The sequence below is a fragment of the Tachysurus fulvidraco genome, chromosome 1 (assembly GCF_022655615.1).
Source record: "Tachysurus fulvidraco isolate hzauxx_2018 chromosome 1, HZAU_PFXX_2.0, whole genome shotgun sequence".
NCBI classification, from domain to species: Eukaryota; Metazoa; Chordata; class Actinopteri; order Siluriformes; family Bagridae; genus Tachysurus; species Tachysurus fulvidraco.
The window spans coordinates 49,523,671-49,545,506 of NC_062518.1; the positions used below are offsets into that span (position 1 = coordinate 49,523,671).

General features: G+C 41.1%; 1 protein-coding gene across 4 annotated transcripts in view; it reads left to right on the plus strand.

Moving 5' to 3' along the window:
* The window catches only part of LOC113657104, a 22,571-nt gene continuing 735 nt past the window's right edge, over nt 1–21,836 (plus strand). Inside the window, exons 1-10 of one of the 4 annotated variants that reach the window (XM_047813343.1) lie at nt 4–624; nt 4,265–4,300; nt 4,570–4,678; nt 4,770–5,022; nt 12,818–13,068; nt 13,209–18,532; nt 18,626–18,845; nt 20,870–21,069; nt 21,215–21,469; nt 21,579–21,685. In XM_047813343.1, the coding sequence (XP_047669299.1) occupies nt 4,571–4,678; nt 4,770–5,022; nt 12,818–13,068; nt 13,209–18,532; nt 18,626–18,845; nt 20,870–21,069; nt 21,215–21,469; nt 21,579–21,685 (6,718 nt within the window). In that variant the 5' untranslated portion in view covers nt 4–624; nt 4,265–4,300; nt 4,570. Of the gene's footprint in view, nt 625–3,114; nt 3,155–4,264; nt 4,301–4,569; nt 4,679–4,769; nt 5,023–12,817; nt 13,069–13,208; nt 18,533–18,625; nt 18,846–20,869; nt 21,070–21,214; nt 21,470–21,578; nt 21,686–21,836 lie in introns of those variants that run through there. The other 3 variants (XM_047813351.1, XM_047813347.1, XR_007140547.1) reach the window with 3 other exon arrangements.

Here is a 21,836-nt window from a genome sequence, read left to right on the forward strand (position 1 = left end):
GGTATCGCTGTATTAATAATATTGTGTTGCTAAAATAGCATTGTTGTGTTAATTACAGCTTTTGCTTAAAAAATACACACAAGAACAAAAATGCACCAAAATTCAGGCTAGGATGAATCTATAGTCATCTAGTCTGAGACTTGTAATGTTTCTGTATCTGAAAAAACACTGCACTGTAAGAGTAACTATAAGAGTAACATTATTATAGTGTAGGGGTAACAATAATATACTGTACTATAAGGGAAACATTCTCCAAATATAGGTGCGTGTTATAAAGCGGAAATGGAGGAAAAGGAAGCTGGGGTGTGGTGGGTTTACTCATTAAAAATGCCTGCAGACTTACAGTTTATTTGAGATAAATCAGATTAGTGGTTAAAAGTGGTCACAGTCACTGATAGGGTAGAGAAACTTTATCTCCTGCTGCAATTGGGCTCTGCTTGCATTCAAAACCGCCCTGCGCATGCGTAAACTATGAGCATTCAAAAAGTTGAAAGAGTGTTGGAGTGATAAAAAAGTGTCCTCAGTCAACCTTGACAGCTTACGGAGAAGACAGCTTGAGAGGTTAAAGACGTTTTAATAATCGGCCTCTCTGCGGGAGACAGACGTGATTCTGCAGTGAATTCTGTAAGTAAAAGAGCTTTATTTATAATAATAAAAAGCAAAAGTGAAACTTTACGATTCTTCCTCATGCATCTCACACAAAGTGTGGTGTTCATTTTCACTTTCAGTCGGTGACTGAGGACTAGTAAGTAGTAGTTCACACAATGTTTAATACAAAAACATTCATTCAGTGTGCAAATTTTATCTTAATTCAATTCACGTTTATTTGTATAGACACTTTTGACATTGTCTCAAAGCAGCTTTACAGAACATAAACGGTTAATATAAAGAAGAATAAAAAGAAAAATATAATACAAAATTCAAGATTCATTTTAGATATATTTATATGTTTATGTATTTATCCCTAATGAGCAAGTCTGAGGTGACTTTGGGGAAGAAAAACTCCCTTAGATGGTAAAGGAAGAAACTTTGAGAGGAACCAGACTCAAAGGGGAACCTCATCCTCATCTGGGTGACACTGGGGGTGTGATTATATATATATATATACAGTCTGATAAATGTTCTGGAGTTTGTTCTTAAAGACCACATGGAGTTGGTGTCTGATCTTAGAATGTGTGAATGCTGGAACATCTCTAGATGTCAGGATCTTCACATGGTCAACCTCTAGACCAACACATGTTGTATCTAGAAACGCATGTATTGTACTTTCAAAACTCTATTTATCCACCTGTCTGTATCTTCATTTCTGGACTGTGGTTCATCCAGCTGCTCTTTCTGAGCTAACGGTTTACATTTAAAAAAAACACAGTCAGAAACAGAGTTGGTGGTAAAAGCAAAGAAGTATATATGGTATTTATTTTGCTGCAGCAAAAGGCGTCTTCCATACAGTGTAGAGTCCAAAGTCTACACAAGAGTCAAGAGTCAAGAGTCAAGAAGCTTTTTATTGTCATTTCAACCATATATAGCTGTTGCAGTACACAGTGAAATGAGACAACGTTTCTCCAGGATCAAGGTGCTACATAAAACAAAGACAGGGCTAAGGACATGTAAGTAGTCTTAGCCACATAAAGTGCAACTGTGCAACCTGGTGCAAACAGTGCAGGACAAGACAAGCAAGACAGTGCAGGACAAAAGACAGTGCAGGACAAAAAACAGTGCAGACATTAAGTTACAAGACAATACAAAAAGTACAAAAAATGCAATACACAAAAGACAATACACAGTAACAGAAACAGCGCCGACCGACCAGTGTAAATACTGAATGTTCAAACAGTATTTTGTGCAGTAAAAGAATGAACAGCAGCAGGTTCTTAGCAGCAGGTCCTTTGGATTATATATGGAGTTGTGCAAAAAACAGCAGATGACTGAGATATTGTCCAATATGTGCAAAAACAGCAGAAAAGTGTGCAAAACAGTGTGTGTGTTTTGTGAGGGTCTGTGCAGTCCATACAGATGATATGTGTGTATGTTGTGCTCAGTATAGTACAGTTCGGTTATTGAGAAGTCTGATGGCTTGTGGGAAGAAACTGTTACGCAGTCTGGTCGTGAGGGCCCGAATGCTTCGGTACCTTTTTCCAGACGGCAGGAGGGTGAAGAGTGTGTGTGAGGGGTGTGTGGGGTCATCCACAATGCTGTTGCCTTTGCGGACGCAGCGTGTGGTGTAAGTGTCCATGATAGAGGGAAGAGAGACCCCAATGATCTTCTCCGCTGTCCTCACTATCCGCTGCAGGGTTTTGCGATCCGAGATCGTACAGTTCCCAAACCAGACAGTGATGCAGCTGCTCAGGATGCTCTCAATGGTCCCTCTGTAGAACATGGTCAGGGTTGGGGGAGGGAGATGTGCCTTTCTCAGCCTTCGGAGGAAGTAGAGACGCTGCTGGGCTTTCTTGGTGATGGCGCTGGTGTTGAGTGACCAGGTGAGGTTCTCCGCTAGATGAACACCCAGAAATTTGGTGCTCTTGACGATCTCTACAGATGATCCGTCGATGTTCACTATGGTCCAAGATGGCGGCGCGGCAGTAGCACGCAGCGGCCTCTCCGGATTCAATACGGTGCTAATTACGTTTTTAAGTCTTTATTTACGGTTCTGAGCCCGACCATTGCTTCTACATGGATGCCAGAGACAGCGGTGTTCATGTATACAAACATGTATACAAACACCAGGACCTAATAAAGTACAGAAATCGTGTAACAACCAACCTGCACGATGATGTACTGGTTAGGCTTCGTGACCTCGGCTTGCTGCGGAGACCAGGCCTCCAGTCCCCGGTGTCGCCTGATACCAGAGACCAGGGGAGGGGACGCCGAAAGCGGTTCGCGAGGAAGCGGAAGCGCGGTAAGCGAGCGGGCGTCCGTGCTAGGCTAAAAACAAACCCTAGCCGGCCGGCTCTCCCATCCATTCTACTATCCAACGTTTGCTCCCTGGACAATAAACTGGACTACATCCGACTCGAACGCTCTACACGGAGAGAGGTTAGAAACTGCTGTGTGTTTGTTTTCACGGAGACGTGGCTCAGCGACAGAGTTCCGGACGCCGCCATTCAGCTGGACGGGCTAACTTCATTTAGAGCCGACAGAAATGCAGCTCTTTGCGGTAAGACTCGCGGTGGTGGTGTGTGTGTTTATATCAACACGGAATGGTGCAAGAACTCTGTGCTTGTTTCTACTTACTGCTCATCGTCAGTAGAGTTTGTGACTGTTAGATGCAGACCATTTTATTTACCACGGGAATTTACTACTGTTTACATTGTCGGAGTTTACATTCCCCCTAGCGCTAATGCTAAAGAGGCGCTAAGTGAGCTATACGGAGCTATTAGCGACCTACAGAATGTTCACCCCGACGGACTTTTTATCATCGCCGGAGATTTCAACCATGCAAATCTTAAGTCAGTGCTCCCTAAATTCCATCAGCATGTGGACTTTGCTACGAGAGGTGAAAACGTACAGTACACAGTGAAGAGGCAAAAATTAATGATTCAGCTCTCCATTTTATACCCTAGGTGTGTGCTTGTGTAGCCTGGTATGTGTGTGTTGGTACATTGTGTGCATTTATATTTATGTGACCCCTCTATCACCTCAGTAAAAAGTCAGATCTTATCAAGCACATGCACCCACACTCATATTTATGGCAGGGATGTTTATGGTAGGGAATAGATTGTTGTAGAAACGTTTATGGCAGGAACATTTCCTCCTGTTCTCTCTCTCTCTAGTCTGACACACAGAATTGACCATGAAAGCACATATAACACTCATGATAACAGTACAATTGGCTGATATTTATTTTGTGTCACGGTGAAGTGATCTGAGTGAGTTTTATCAACTAACTTTTTCAAAATGTTTATTTTATGATGGATTAAATATACCCACTGTCCATTAATCCTTTAATAAAGGTCAGTTTTACCCTTTGGCTTCTAGAGTAAAAGTCCTGCTCATAATAATGCCAAATCACTTTTACAGTACTCCTGTTTTATTCTTTTTAACATATTTAAAACTGTTTTTATTAAAATCACATTTATTTTCTTTAATTGTTTTGTTTTTATGATTTTATTGTGTTTCTTATTTTTCATATATATTTCTTTTTCTCTTTTATAAACTGTTTTCTAATTTCTATGTAAAGCACTTTGAATGACCTCTGTGTATGACATGTGCTATAAAATAAACTTGCCTTGCCTAATAAATAATCTTTTTTCCTGCTTACTGGCAGATGAAGATTCACAAGGAGTAGGAGAAAGGAAACAAGGTCAGTATATAAATAGTACATACACTGTATGGCCAAAAGATTGTGGACACACACACTTATGTAATTTGTTCCAAAACTGTTATCACAATGTTGTTTACAATTATTGTGTAGTAAAGGATGTCTTTGTGGGCAGAAGCATTACAATTTCCTTTCACTTATAGTAAGAGGCCCAAACACTGTTCCAGCATGATAATTCCCCTGTGCACAAAGCAGCTGCATGGTGTCGTTGTTTTATTTCGTATAAATTGCTGTCAACACTTTTGTTTCAGAATGGGGTTCCTGGGAGGAGAGATAACTATTCACAATAATACTCAGTACAAATGGACCGTCTGCATCGAGTCTCAGGAGCCATGGCCTAAGTCTGACATATATATTACAGTAATGCACACAGTCAATATGTTTCCTTTGTTTCTATCATTTTTCATGCATGTGAATATTTAACAGCTCCTATCTGTTCCTGTCTGTTTAGTTCACAGTTGGAGGCTATGAAAAAAAAGTTCAAAAATTAGTTGTACCCATCACCTTTGTCAGAACAATCTACATCAATGTGAAGTATGGCGAGTGCTCAGAGAGAGACTGCTACAAAAGTCCACATCTGTGGTACATGTTTAATCCAAAAGATGATCCATATTTCACAATTCGAGAGAGTGGAGACCACGAGCAAATACATCTGGACTGCGATACACATTATGAGAAGAAGAGATCAACATGCCCAAATTATGGTATGTCAGTTTTTTTTTTTTTTTTTTTAGAAGAATTTGTTTTAAAGCATGATCTCTGAAGATACCACACTGCACCCTAGTTTTGTCACATATGTATTCATCTTGGCATTGGTGCATTGTTGTTTCATTATTAATATCAGCGCTTTTCCAGTTGCATTCAGGCTTATTTTTTATAATTATAATTTTGTCTTATTTAAAAAAGCATATTTAAAACACAGAAAAGAGTATTTTCATTTATTTATTAATTAATATTTTAGCTGTCTTCCTGGTATGCATAGGACAGTTCTCTGTCCAAAGGGATTGTTTCGTTCAGTAGGGGAGGGAGTTGGGCTTTTCTTAGCCTCCGTAAGAAGTAAAGACGCTGCTGGGCTTTCTTGTTGATGAAGCTGGTGTTGAGTTCTCAACTTTATTAACCCTTCTGGACACTTTAGGACAGGCATATCCAAAGTCTGGCCTGGGGGCCAATTGCGGCCCGTGTTGAAATTTCCATCGGCCTGCAGACTCTGGCATAAAATTAATAATGCGTAGCCCGTCAGCACTGTTTTGTATACTTTACCAGAAGATGGCAGCTGATCCGTGGCCGCACTATCGCTGGATGACCCTTCATAGCCCATTTTTAAAATGGCGACTGTAACGAAGAAAAGGAAAGTTGACAGAGAGGGCCGTCGCTTCTAGGACAAGTGGAAATTGGCATATTTTTGCACCAAAAATTTTTTGCCTAATTTGCCAAGCGGCTGTGGCTGTTTTCAAGGAATTCAATATCAAGAGGAACTACTAGATGAAACATGCTATCTACAACAAGCTATCTGTGAGCGAACGTCATGAAAAAATGAAGCAACTAGAAGCTATGTTTTAACGGCACAGCAGCGTTTTTTTTTTACAAGAGCTGGTGAGTCAAATGAAAATGCCACAAAGGCGAGCTATGAGGTGGCCTGATTGCCACCTCAAAGCTGATTGCCAAGCACTGCAAACCTTTTATGGAGGGTGAATTTATTAAAGACTTTGACATTTGTCCTGAGAAGAAGCAAGAGTTTGCCAATATTTGCCTGGCTTGTAATACAGTGGTACGGAGAATTGAAGACGTTTCATCGGATATTAAGAGGCAATTAGAGGCAAAAGCAGTGAAAGAGTTTGACTTTTTTCGTTAGCCTGCGATGAAAGCACGGACGCATCTGACACTGCACAGTTACTGATTTTTTTGAGCGGAGTGGACAATGAGATGATAGTGAGTGAAGAGCTACTTGACCTTCAGAGCCTAAAGGACCAAACAAGAGGAACAGACTGATGGTGCACCTGCCATGGCTGTCGAGCAAAGTGGATTAGTAACCTTAGATGTACACAGTCAACAAAGAAGGAGGTAAAACTATAAAACTCCACTGCATTATTCACCAACAAGTTCTCTGTGCTAAACATCTGAAATATGATCATGTTATGAAACCAGTGATAAAGACTATTAATTACATTCACACCAAAGCCCTGTGCCACCGCCAGTTTCAACAGTTTCTACTCGACATCCAGGCTGAATATGGAGATGTTGTGAAATAATGATCAGTTTTCCACATAACAACATCAGTACGCAGGTCATCAGTACGCATACGGGGGTATGTAGCAGAAATCCCATCCCTGGCTGAGGAGTTCTGACAGCGGTTTCGGGATTTTGCAGTAATTGAAAAGGAGATCACACTTTTTTCTCTTTTTTTTCGGCACCAACAACTCCCGATTTCAACATTTGCTAAGAAAATGCTGAGCTTGTTTGGCTCAACATACTTCTGCGAGAAAACATTCTCGGTTATGAACTTTAACAAGAACCGTGCGAGGACAAGACTAAGTGACTCTCACCTGCGTGACATCTTTCTTTCTGCGTGAAAACCACTTTCTTTGAGCCAGACCTGGCCCATTTACTACAGTCGAGATCTCAGTATCACCCATCACATTAGTGCAGGCAAGTTATTTGGTTAGCCATCTGAGGTGAATAAATTCTAAAATCTCTGTGAATTTATATTTTTGTGATTATCAAAACCACAGTAATATGCACCTTTTCATCTTTAGAATCTGTGTATAATTCATTTTGTGTTTGAAAGCCTTTTTCAATAAAAAAAAAAATCATTTGCATTTAATATTAAGGTTTCAAAGAATGTCAGGCTGAGTCGGCCACCACACGTTTTCACCTCACCAAATCCGGCCCTCTTTACAAAAAAGTTTGGACACCTCTGCTTTAGGACATTTTTGTCCATTAGGGGACACAGCACAGTTTCCACATTTTTGGTCTCACTTTTTCTCTGTGTTTCAGCTAGAGAAATGACTTATTGGGACAAACCTTTATATAACATGTACTTTGGAAAGAGTATTTCGAATTTTTGATCAGTTTTATAATGTTCTATTTTTTAAGATTTTAAACCCGTATGTGTGCTATGAGACCAAAAATATCCATAAATTTAATAAAATTAATTTTATATAAAAATATATCAGATTAATATTTTTCACATTCTTTTGCATAAATCTCTTAATCATCCTCAGTTCTAATCAAAACTACTTAATATTTTTTAAAAATATATTTTTTACTTATTAATTACTAATTTAATTAGTGATGTCACAAATTTGCATAAAAATACAGACAAAATGACTTATTTTTAATATAAAATAAGCAAATTGTTTTTTTTACATATTATTAGAGTTTTAAATAGGTCAAAGATTACTAACAACATTGGATTTTATGCACTGGATTTACTTTTTCGGCCCTATTGACTGCCATTATAACCACATTTTTTTCACTGCATGGCCATGACATGAAAAAACATGCATTCTTGGTAGTTAATAGTTCCCTCAGCTGGGAAGAGGTAAATTTTTTATTCTTACCCCATTACACAGTGCCAGTGCAAAAACAGGTTATTTTCAGGCTTTTTACATTGAGTTCTGTGGAGAAAGCCTGAACAACACACTCGCACACATACACATGCTCACACACACAAGTGCGCGCACACACCCACACAACCACACACACACACATAAACACCTTTGATTACTCCATAGAACTCCATGAAAATAAGCTTTTTTTGCACAGGTCTGTGTAATGGGGTAATGACACAACCTTTTGGTCAACAGTAAAAATATTACCTAATATTAATTTACTAATACAAATATTACCTCTTCCAAGTGAAAGGAAACATAAAAAAGTAAGAATGCATCGTTTTGATAAGAACTGAGGTTGATTAACAGATTTATGCAAAAAAAAATGTGAATAAATATTAATCTCTTATATTTTCATACAAGTTTAATTTAATGGACGTTTTTATGTTGACAGTATGTCGCATCATTTAAGTAATGCTTCTGAAAGATTAGCTTTATGAACCAGAATAGTCTCAGTCTGGGGTATCTTTAGTTTAAAACATCTATTTATAAACACAGAAACATCTTTATTTTCTTAGTACATATTTATGAGTGATGGTAAATCCAGCATCATGTTAGTTCAGGCAGGCCACGTCGTCAAGCGTGCATCAACTGTTGATCGGTTACGACATCCATATTACCCACCATTTAAATTCCCATTCATTGAGCCGCTTTCTAGCACTTCGCTGCTGCTGCGATTTAAACTCCCTCTTCCAACCCCGACTCCACCATGCCGGAACCTGTGTTCGTTGTACCAGTTTACGTCATAAATCTCCACAAATTTTTATCTATCTTCCCCTATAATGAAGCGTCATAGGGTTGAGGATCCATTTTCAGGCTTTATTAGAATACTCGCAGTACAACAAGCAAGGGTCGACATTGGCAAACAGGGCAATGCAGAGAAAACAGAAATCGTGGTCAATACAAGAGGCAGAGGGAGAGAATCGTAAGGCAGAAATACAAAACAATGTAACAACCGATAAATCACAAGACAGGAAATGCTCAGAATGATAGCGAGGCAAATCGAGACAAGTTCAAGTTCGCTTTTATAGGGAGTGGATGATTGGAACCAGGTGGTGGTGTAATCAGTCCTGTTGATTGGGTTATGGGAAGTGTAGTCCGGAAGCTACTAATACTCGGGTGAACGTTCCCTCTGGTGGCGATCGGAGGATGAGGCAGGTGCTTCAACCCCCCCCCACCCCCCCACCCAACACCCACCCCCCCCCCCCAATTTGGGGCCAATTTGCCCATGTGCTGTCGGTGGAACTCAGCGGTGAGTGAGGGGTCCAGGATGTCCCTCGCCCCTACCCACTGGTTTCATTCGAGGTTACCGTCCCGGCATCTGGAGTCCAGTAGTTTGTGGACCTGATAAGGTCTGCTGGGGTGGTGGCACCGATGGATCGGCAGCCTCCTCTCGTTCCCCACTCGGACCACCGGTGGGTTTTTGTAGCGAGACATGGGAAGTAGGAGAGATACAGTAAGTAGAGAGTAGTGCCAAGCGGTATGACACAGGGTTTATTTGTTTAATGATCTTGAACGGGCCCACGTACCTAGGACTGAGCTTTCTGCAGGGTAGGCGGAGATGGAAGTCACGGGTGGGGAGCTAAACCCACTGACTAGGTTGATAATCTGGGTGTTCTGCGGTGTTGGTCGGCCTGGAGTTTCTGTTGCCTGACTGCTCTTTGAAGCTCTTCGCTCCTATGGAACCAATCATCCACTGCTGGCAGATCTGAGGGCTCACCGGACCATGGGAATAGAGGCAGTTGATACCCAAGTATACCCTGTGAGGGTGTGATCAACGGTGGTTGATTTGGTGAGTGAGTTCTGTGCATATTCTGCCCACATGAGGTACCTGCTCCAGTTGGCCTGGTTGTTTTGACAGTACGAGCGGAGGAAACAGGTAAGTTCTTGATTCATGCACTCAGTTTGGCCATTGGCTTGTGGGTGATATCTGGAGGTAAGACTAATGTTGATGTTTAACTGTTTGAAGAAAGCAGACCAGACTCGGGATGTGAACTGTGGTCCTCTATCGGAGAAGTGGAACACGTAATTACAGAGGGTTTCCGCTGTTTCGAACGCTGTGGGCAGTTTGGGTAGAGGTATCAGGCGGCATGCCTTTGAGAATCGATCTACAACGGTGAGGATTACGATGCAGTTGCTGGTCTTGGGTAGATCAGTGATGAATTTGATGGCTATGTGGCTTTAATGTTCTTGGACCCTGGTCCGTAGGTGACTGTAAAGCGGAAGCACGTGAAGAACATAGCCCTTCGCGCTTGGCGGGTGTTCATTCGCTTGGCCGAGCAAAGATATTCTAGATTTTTATGATCCGTGAGAACTGTGAAAGAATGCTGGGCGCCCTCCAGCCAGTGCTGCCACTCCTCGAATGCTGCCTTCATGGCTAGCAATTCGCGGTCCCCTACGTCATAGTTGCCTTCAGTAGCCGATAGAATTTGGGAGAAGTAAGCACCCAGGAACATCTTGTCAGCCGGACCCTGACGCTGTGACAGAACTGCTCCGATTCCTGTGTTGGAGATGTCCACTTCGACAATGAACGGTCGAGTTGAGTCAGGGTGATGGAGAATGGGAGCGCTCCTTCAACAGGCGAAAGGTTGTAATTGCCTCAGGTGACCACGTGAGATGGGGCAGTGCCTTCTTTGTCATAGAGGTGAGTGGTGCCCCTATGGTACTAAATCCACGGATGAAGCGGTGATAGAAGTTAGCGAACCAGAGGAAACACTGTAGTTGCTTGATGGTTTGAGGTTGTAGCCACTTAGCACCGCTTGTACTTTGGCATCATCCTTGGCGACCCCTCCGGCAGAGATGAAGTAGCCCAGGAAGGATGTGGAGGTCTTGTGGAATTCACACTTCTCTGCTTTAGCATAGAGCTGATGTTGGATCAAGCATTTCAGCACTGCTCGTACGTGCTGGATGTGTTCCGCTAACCTTTTGGAATGGATAAGGATGTTGTCAATTCCCGGAAAACATCGTTGATGAAAGATTGAAATACTGATAGACTGTTAGAAAGGCTGAATGGCATGACCAAATATTCGTAGTGGCCCGACTGGGTGGAAAAGGCAGTTTTCCATTCATCTCCCTCTCTGATGCGGATGAGGTTATAGGCGTAGCGCAGGTCCAGCTTGGTAATCTATCTGGCTTTACGGAGCTTTTCAAGGGCCGATGGTATGATGGGAAGAGGATACCGAAACATTACGGCAATCTCATTCAAAGCCCAATAGTCGATGCAAGGTCGGAGCCCTCTGTGCTTTTTCTTTACAAAGAAGAACCCTGACGAGGCTGGTGACACAGAATGCCGAATAAACCACTTCTTTAAATTCTCCTCGATGTACTTATTCATTGCTTCGGATTCTGGTTGTGACAGGGGGAAGATTCTGCCCTTGGGTGGTGTGGTATTGGGCAGGAGCTCGATGCAGCAGTCACTGGGTCGATGAGGAGGTAACTCTGTGGCCTTGACCTTGTTGAAGGCCTCTGCGAGATTGTGATATTCGGCCGGAAGGCCGGGAATGGCAGGAGAGTCAGGTGTGGTGATCGTGGAGTTAATTTGGAATGATGTCTTGGAGGGCTGGTAATGTTGGGTGCAGGTTTTATCCCAAGTTATAATCTGTTGCTCCCTCCATGAAATAATTGGGTTGTGGAGCTTCAGCTATGGCAGGCCCAAGATCAGTGAGTGATTAGGAGAGGTGATAACATGAAACCGGACAACATGAAACCAGGTGATCGCAAGCGAGTTGTCTATTTGAATCGACAGTTCCATGAATTCCCTCGTCACGACAGGCGAGTTCAGCCTGCAGCTCGCGGCTCAATCTTTTGTGGTAGAGAAGCTTGAGGGGTCTCTCCTCCCAGCCTACTTGTGCCGCGAGGGTGCAAAACTCGAGGGCATAATCCATGGCAGTGCGGTTTCCCTGGGAGATGCTTAATAGGCGCTCCTCTGCGCTCTCTCCTCCCGTGGAATGATTGAATACGCAGCAAAACTGGGTTAGGAAGTGATGGAAAGAAGGGAACTGGTCCCATCCTCTCCTCATACCACGGTGGCCCACTCTAGAGCCTTTCCCGTGAGAAGGGTGCAGACAAGGGCTATTCAGCTGGCTTCAGTGGGGTAGAGAGAGGGTTGTTGTGTCACAAAGAGTGAACACTGCATCAAGAAGCCCCTGAATTTTCCCGGATCGCATGTTGTTGCGCTTGAGTGGAAAGCTCCCCCGAGGGCTTGGAAATCACTGCTGGATCACTTTGTGGCGAAGTCTTCTGTAATGAAGCGTCATAGAGCTGAGAATCCATTTGCAGGCTTTATTAGAATACTCGCAGAACAACAGGCAATGGTCGACGTTGGCAAACACGGCAATGCAGAGAAGACCGAAACCATGGTCAATACAACAGGCAGAGGGTCAGGGCAGGTGACAAAGTATCGTAAGGCAGAAATATAAAACAAAGTAAATCACAATACAAAGCAATACAAAACCGCTAAATCACAAAATAGGAAACGCTCAGAATGATAGCCGAGGCAAATCAAACTTCGCACAGTCAAGAACTTCAAGTTCAAGTTTGCTTTTATTGGGAGTGGATGTTCCCTCTGGTGGCAATCGGAGGACGAGGTGCATCAACCATGAAACCCCCCCTCTCACTAATAATTTAATTATTTATTTATTCGTTTCTTGATTTACTATTTTCCAAAAACTCGTAAGCGAGCATATCTAATACTATGCATGATTAATGGGTCTATTACACAAGTGGTCTATTCTATTTACTAGTTGCTGCTCTCCCCGATCTGTCCATGCATGCACATGGATTCTTGCCCAGAACAGAACGCCAACACTAACAGTATGCATTTAATCTAGTAAATTCTCATTTGAGAAAGTGGTCCTGATAGAAATGTGGAATATTTCCTGTCAACCAGGGAAAATTGAAGATGATGCACGGGAGGAAGAGGAGCAACGAAGAGAAAGAGAGAAGCAGAGGAGACAGGCCCAGCTTGAACATGAAAAAAGAATTGAGGAACAGATTAGAAGGGAAAGTGATCTTGCTGCTGAGAAGCTTTCACGAGCCAGAGAGACGCTGAAGCAGAAACAGAGGCTGAGAGGCCATGAGCAACATCACCAAACTTATATAATGCAACAGCCTCTGGAGGCTGAAATTGAAATAGATGAGGTAACAGATTTAATCATTAAAGAATCATTAATAGAAATTTTAAATGCCATTCTCATGTTTTGTTCTTAGTTAAATATTATTGTCTAAAATTTTAAATATTATGCTGAAGGCTGTTACATTGTTATAATTTTTTAATACAGGTTACAGAAATAGAGAAGAAATTCTCAGCGCTCCTGTGTGAATATCAAATAACTGATGAAGAAGACTCAGAGGAGACATTAGAAGACAGGATGAAAACCCTACAAAATGAGTTAATGGTGGAGTACTCTAAGAAACATGACCTGACCAGTAGCTGTGTGTTTTCTTTCGACACTGCAGTTGGTTATGAGACTTTACCTTTACATGATAGACTGACAGTGCTTGAGACAGTACTGCAGTTAGTTTTTGAGGAGGATGAACACGACCACACACATAAACATGATCGGGATTTCCTCTTGGATGTGCTCGAACTGTTGCAAGACGATCATCCATCACTCGGGTTTAATCTTTTACAGAATGTTCTTCAAACTGATATGAAACTTTCTACAGAGAGTAAAGAAATTCTGTGTCAGATTGCATTCAACAACACATGGAAACTGGCAGAAATAACAGATTTCATGCGTTATGTTGTCAGGAATGACAAAGACCAAGTGCAGGCAATACTTCACATTGCACAGACCTACAAGTTGGAGTATGGGAATGTCCTCAATGCTTTAGATAAATCTGATCCCCTCATATGGCTGAAAGGGTATGTTGACACAGAGAGACACAAAAATGCTGATACTATTATTAGTGAAATGCGCAACTCAAACTACCCTGAGAATGTCCTGACAATACTACAGGATGTTCTGGTATATCTGGAAACAGAGCTTCCAAAATACAAAAGAACTCATCTCCATAAAAATGACATTCAGAGTGTAAAGAAAATGGTTAAAGAACTGGATTTTACCAACCCAGACAGACACGTTCTCAAAAGTGTACTAGTGCAAATGTCACTCGCAGTAAAAATGTGCTCTGCTGTCACTATTCAAAAGGGTAACGAGGAAAAAGTCATTGAAGGATATCTTCCCAGATTAACTCAAATTGCAGCCCTGGTGGTTTTCCTGCTTCCAAAATCAAAAACCAACACAGGTTGTCTTCTTGAAATTGGGACAGGTGAAGGGAAATCTTGTATATTAGCCATGCTTGCTGTGATCCATGCCATGCGTGGTGTGAAGGTGGACATTGTGACCAGCTCTCCGGTACTCGCCCGTCGTGACTTAGAGGAATGGAGCAAACTTTACAAGATGTTCGACATAACGTCATCTGCTGTTCCTCCAGTGCTGAATGATGTCTCATCTGAAGAACAAGAAGAACTTACTCAGGATGCATACAAACAAGATGTAGTGTATAGTACTGTTGGAACATTTGCAGCAGATACACTGAAACAAGAGTTTGAGAAGAAAACAACTCGAGGAGACAGGAGGTTTGAGATGGTCCTTGTGGATGAGGTTGACTACATGACCTTGGATAATGGAGTTCAAATAACATTTCTGTCCCATGAGTCCAGTGGACTCCAACATTTGGAACAAGTCCTAGCAAGCATCTGGGCCATAATATCTGCATGTCGACCAATAGAGGTAGAAGAAACTGGAGAGAACATGTGGGCAACAAGAGTCCAGAGTTTCCACACAGCTGCCCTGATAGCAATGATTGGTTCAGATAAAGATGATAAATTTTCACCACTGGAAATTCTGTTGCCAGGCATTGAATTAGGCTTTTACTCAGAGGAAGATTTTAAAATTTTGAATGTCTCTTTTAATGAAGAAGGAGAAAAGAAACAAGGAGGCATTGAAAATGAGGCATGGAAGACCATCATGGCCAAAACAGGAATAGAGCAACAATATGATCTGCTCAATGTTCTTGAGATGGGGATGGAGGACAAGGTGGCATTTAACTGTTATATTTATCAGCCAGAAACAAGAAAAGTGGCTCAGTTTGGAGAGCAAAAGACAAAAACTGATCAAAACATCAACATGCTGCTACTTGAGAATGGAAAAGCTTGTGAGATGCTGTCTGAAAATCTGCTCATTGAAGCCACTGTTATCCAGTTGAAATCCAAAATTAAATACTCTCGACAATGTAGTTCAGAAGAAGATAAAGAATCACTTGTAATCCCTTCTTTCTTAGAGAAATACCTGGAAAAGCAGCTGCCACTGTTTGTTGAGAATGCATTGAAGGCCATTCAGATGACCAAAGGCAGAGAGTACATGATTGAGAGATCTCTAAAATCTCAGGGAATAGATGTTGATGAAGATGATCAACACATGTACCATGCAATAATCCCAGTGGACTTTCAGGCTAGTGGAATGCTGGAGAAAAGAAAACGATGGGGTGATGGACTACAACAATTTCTGGAGATGAAGCATCAACTAACTTTATCTCCATTATCAAATGTGACAAACTACATGTCTAATTCAAATTTCTTTAAAAGATATCTCATGGGGAAAGGGATATTTGGTGTTTCTGGAACACTAGGTGGAGATGCAGACAAGGGTTTCCTGACAAGACATTACAAAACGGATAGCTATGTCATACCACGTCATCAACGTCAGAAGGTTACTGAGCTGCCTGCAGTACAAGTGAGGGGAGGTACCGACCTGTGGATCCAAACTATTTGTGTCACAGTCTCAAAAGTCTCTAAACGAGGACAGGTGGTGTTAGTCGTGTGTGAGGACGTCAACACAGCAAATGCGCTCAATGACAAAATTGCAGCAGAAACTAAACATTCAGTTACCATGTACACGATGAGCGAGTGCCACAACATTGAGAACCAGGAGTTCGGCAAGGGACAGATCATTATTAGCACTAACCTTGGAGGACGTGGGACAGACATTAAGGTCACAGAAGAGGTTAACCGCTGCGGCGGTCTCGTTGTTCTACTCACGTACTTCCCCAATAACCGAAGAGTCGAGAAACAAGTCTTTGGACGAACAGGTCGAAAAGGCACCCCAGGGATGGTCCAGGTAATACTGAACCATGATCGTTTGGCCATGGCCTACCGAGGCCATACTATTGAAGTCATGAGGGAACTGAGAGAAGAATATGAAGTTAATCGAATAAAAGACATGGAGAAGGATAAACTAGCTGAAATTGAAATGAAGGAAGAGCTGTTCTCTACATTTTGTCAGTTCCTTAGTGACTTTGACAAGCATTATAGTACAATAGAGAAGATAGACCTCTTTGAAGTGAAAATAAAAGATGTCCATAGTTATTTTAAATCTTTTCAGAGTAAGATGGACTATCACCCAGCACTGAATGCTTTGAAGGAATCATGGGGTATATGGCTGATACTTCATACAGACCAGATTAACATACACAGAGACCTTACACACCTGAAAGAAGACCTAATCCAGAACTTGCAGGATACAAGTGACAAACTTTTACAAGGACACAGTGAAAACTTTTATGACCACATCCAGCAGGCTTTAGGAAGAACTGCCTTACACCATCAAAACAAAAATAAATGTGACTATGCAGCGAACACTTACTGGAAAAAAGCCTCTGACTCAGACAACTACTACAGAGCTGTCGCACTGTATAATCAGGCCTATATTACCATTAACCTTGCCAAAGAGGGCTACAAAACTGAGGCATGTTCCTTACTCGAGGAGGCAGAGAACACCTTAGATGTTTATATATCTGAAACAACCAGAACATTGAGCTTCTGTTCTTTGTCTGTTACTCGAGATTTTGAACCACACCATAGTGGCAGCTGTAACTTACAAATACAAATGCAGGCAAGGATGAACATATTTAACTCATGGAAACAAAATATCAAAAAAATACTTGACATGCTTGGATCATGCAGTGGAGACTTCAAAACTGTGGACTTGACTCTTTATAGTTTATCAAATGAGGAGGATTTTGTGTCTTCTACTGAACTCAGCCTCTTTCGTAATTATGGCCTTGCAGTTGTATTTGAGGTGAAACAAAAGCCCAAATTCTCATTTGATGCCCTGATTTGTTGTTTTCTTGGTGTGGTTCAGGTTGTAGCAGGAGTTCTGGTGTGCACTCTGTCAGCTGGTTCCATGTCCTCATTTGGTCTTGGCTTGATCTCAGAAGGTGTGTCTGATATGATCACTGGAGTCATGGGTATGATAAATGGCACATTTGATTGGGCATCGTGGGCGATATCTAAAGCAATAAGTATTGGAATCTCTTTGGTCTGTGGGGGATTCAGAGTGCTCAAAAGATCATTGTCCTCTGTGAAAAATTCTGCAAGTAATATTCTCAATGGCACCAAATCCCTAAAAAGTGTTGCATGTAATGCCCTGAAATCAGGTAAAAACATGTTTGTTTCCACAGGTAAATTAGCCAAATCAATGGTGTCATCAATAAGTGTAAAGAACATGACAAAGACCATGGTTAAACTGAATTTGAAGTTTGCATGTAAATATGCTGTTCAGGAATTGGCAATTCAAGGAATAAACACTGCTTTGAACACATGCATCAATGCTACAGTACAAAAGACTTTCCAACAAGGATTTCAAAAGACTTTTAAGGAATCTGTATGTTCAACATTACACCAAAATGAAGAGTTTGTTCGAGCACTCACAGATTTCATCAGTTCGGGAATTCCAAAGGCTGCCTTGCAGAAAGAATCTGGTTCTTACAGGATTAGCAAAACCCTAGAGAAGGAAATGATGGACCACACGGTTTTCAATACAAACCTTGCCATGAATGATCTCATGGTAAACTGTAAACAGATACATCAGGTGATTAACACACTCTCACAAGTATGGGACAAATCAGCAGAGCATGTTGCAAATCGAACTCATACCTGCATCAAGACTCTTCTGAGTGCTGCAAGCATGTCCACTACCATTTATGAAATGTACTCCTCCATTCCTACTAAACAGACTATTGACTGTAATTTTGTTCCTGTATTTTTGAAGTATATGCAAGAGGAAGCTTTATTTGAGACATATGACCATGATGGAAGGGACAAACTTGAAGATGTCGAACGGCTTAAAGATGATCTCATCGGCATAATTTCTGAAGTTTTTTCCCAAACAATGGTGGAGAGTTTTTCTGGGTCTGCCACCTCCATGTTTACAAAAACATTTACTCAACGACTAAACTCTGTTACTGGAAAAGCAGTTGGTAATTTACTGGGGAGGCATGAAACCCAATGTTTCTTTGTCAATCAGCAGCATCATCATGATGTGAAATCTGCCACTAAATGCAAGGATAGGCCTTTGTCTGAGGAAGAAATAAATGAACTCAAGTGCTACGCTAATACTGTAACTGATGAACAAAAGCCAGCAACAGCTTTAGAAATTCATGTACTCACAAAGAGTAACTTACTGGATGGAAAAGGAATTTGCTTAAGTGTTGTAGATAATAAAGGAAACCTTCTCACAGAGGAGACTTACCCAGGAACTGACCCAGCAGCTGGTACTATTAAACTTGTGCTAACAAAAACACCTCAAACTTCTCCAGGGTGAGCTCAATCTTTATTGAACAGAAAACACTACAGAAGAACTATTTTCTTATTTGGTGTGCTTGTAGGCATAATTGTTTTTGTGCCTTTCAGAAAAAGAGGAATATGGAGTAAACTGACTCAATGGGCCATGGGTAAAGACACACCTGTCAGTGGCCACATTGATATTATACGACCTGACGGCTCTCGGGAAATTGTGAACTCCACAAATCAGAACTGTCTGTTTCATGCTGTCATCCAAGCAACAACTAAAGACCCAAATGATGTTGTACAACAAAAAGCTATAGAACTCAGGAGCAAAGTCAGTCAGGAGGTAAGAGATTATAACATAAGAATACTATTAGAGAAATAATAGTGTATATCTCCCATTGGTGCATACTGTATCCCCTCTGCCTGACTTAGGACAGGGAGCCGCCGGGCTGCAGGTGACTACCCCCTCCCTTGTGGGAGAGGAAATCTGTCATGGTCATCTGTGCCCCCAGCTCTTACTAAACCACCAGGAAACTGACCAGCTAAAGTTTTAGTTACTGAGTGATCTGTGTGTTGGTTAGCCACTGAAGTCAGTAGTGATTAAAATAGAGGTGAAAGGTGTACCCCAGGCAGTACAAGAGATTGAGGACCACACACTTGATGATCAGACATGTTTCCGTTTCATGCTAAATTTACTCTCCTTAAATGAGAGCTTCTGGTTGGTGTGCAGCACAGACTGTTCTTCCCAATACACCACTTGGGACATAAATGGTTCCTAGGCCTCTGTCCAACACTTCAGTCTACAGCAACACACTGTTTTAATGGACAAAAAGCATGCTTGCTTCTCTCTGTTCATTAGGAGATCCCTTTGTAGAGAGTTCAGTCAGCTGGCTGGTGACATCCAAAATATTAGATGCTAATATTTGATAGTAGCCAGCCAGTCCTAGAACTGACTGGCTCCATTTCTGGTGTTGGGTCTTGTGCAGGCCTCAATCACTGTTATATTTGAGTCCTCTGGGTTAAATTCAATGTGTTAACAATGTTAACAATGAATAGTATTTGATTCACTGGGTTTGTCATAATAAATAAATAAATAAATAAATAAATAAATAAATAAACAAAAATGAAAAAAAAAAACTGTATTATAAACAAAAAAAAGTTTATCATATACTGTGTCTCTTGAAAGTTTGCAAACCCTTTAAAAATGTCTAGATTTTTTAATAAATGTGACCTAAAACATCATCAGATTTTCACACAAGTCCCAAAAGTAACAAAGTGAACACAATCAAAAAAATGAGCCAACAATATTATAGTTCTTCCTTACTGAGAAATTATAGAGAAAAATGATCCGACATTACAGATCTGTGACTGGCAGAAGTTTACGAACCTTTATTTCGGTATCTGTTGTGACTCCTTGTACAGTAATAACTGTAAGTTAAGTGTCCAGTAACTTTTGATCAGTTCTATACAACAGTGTAGAAGAACTTTATTCCATTCCTCAGTACAGAAGAGCTTCAACATTGGGATTTTACTGGGTGTCCTTACATGAACTGACTGCTTCAGGTCCTTCTACATCATTTCTGTTGGATTAAAGGAAATTGGACTTTGGAAATTGACCTTGAAATTAAATATATAATTTAAATAAATAAATATATTTTCCCCCTCACAGATATATAATATTGGAACATTTTCCTGAATAAAAAATTACCAAGTATAATATATTTGTCTGATCTGTTGTCACAACCAGAGGAGGAAGGAGGCAGACCCGCACTCAGGATAGCTTCAAATGAAAGGGGTTTAATAAATGATAAAGACAAATACAGGACAACAACGAGGACTAACATAATACACATGACGAAACCAACCTAGACTAGACGTAACCAATGAATCCGCGCTGCCATCGGCAACACGGATCACATTTATACACGAGACAATAATGACACAATGAGGAGCAGGTGTGGTGACAGGGAGGAGCAGACGAAGGCAGGGCAGACACGTGACGAGGAACGACAACAAACACACGTGGCCGAAAGTCCGTGCTGAACCCTGACAACTGTTTGATTGTGTTCACTTTGTTTACTTTTAGGACTTTTTGATCTGATGGCGTTTTCAGTCACATTTATGCAGAAATAGACATTTCTAAAGGTTTCACAAACTTTCAAGCGACACTTTGTATAATAATATTAAATTACACTTAATATTTTATAAATGTTTCTGTTTTTAATAGTGAATTGCTTTATTGAAACCGTCTACCTTTGGAGGCGTCTCTGCTTTATTACATTTCTTTGCACAGTTTTGCACAATTGTGTGTGTGTGTGTGTGTGTGTGTGTGTGTGTGTGTGTGTGTGTGTGTGTGTGTGTGTGTAGATTATAGCCAAACCATACAAATATGTTGAGGCTGTAAAGATCCAGAATATGTTCACCAGGACAAACAGCTCCAATAAATTCAAAATCGAAGCTGGATTAAGGGAAGGAGACCAGGAAAAGTTTGAAGGTTTTACCAAAGACATGACTCCAGAGGACATTATTAAAGCTTACCACTTGGGAAAAGTGGCAGAATATGAGTGGTAAAAGATTGATTTATAAATGTTTGTTAGACTTTAACATTAATAACATTGTACTTGAGGCAGCCTGCTGGATTCTGGTATAAACAAACTTTACAGAAAAAGAATAACAGCTGTAAATATTGTCCTTTTTTCTAATATCATGCAGCCTTTTGGACATGGACAAACCCACTACAGGAGTCGTCGAAGCTGACCACATTCCACCAAAGAATAGTTTAATAAAACTTATAAGAAATCCAGAAATGGTGAAATCACTCAAAAACAACAACAAGGCAGCCTATGATTTAGTGATGAGCATGAGAGAGGACCAGAATGGAAGAAAGCAGCTCTGCATGAACACGCTCTACTCGGATCATCGACGTGCCCTGACCAGCGGCAACAGTTCTGAAGCCAGAGCAAGCAGGTCTCAACTCTTAATAAAACCATCCATTAATAAAATCATAGAGAACCTTTCTCTAGTCAAATGCTAGCTCCTAACATTAACTACCATGTTTTACATTTATGTTCCACAGAGATTTGCTGACAAACACCTTAGCAAGTGGAGACATGGAGAAAGTGTTGAAGCAGTCATTCATACTGGCTCACCCGGAATGTTCAGAGCACATCCGGAATAGTCTCGGTAACTCGAAGTTTTGTTACCTAAACCTGCTAGCTGAGTGTTTCTGATATTGACATTTTAACTCCACCTTTATCTCTGGTGCCAAATTTAAAGAGTGTCTATATAGTAAAAAAATAGTCTAAATAGTTTATATTTAGTAAATGCTAAAATA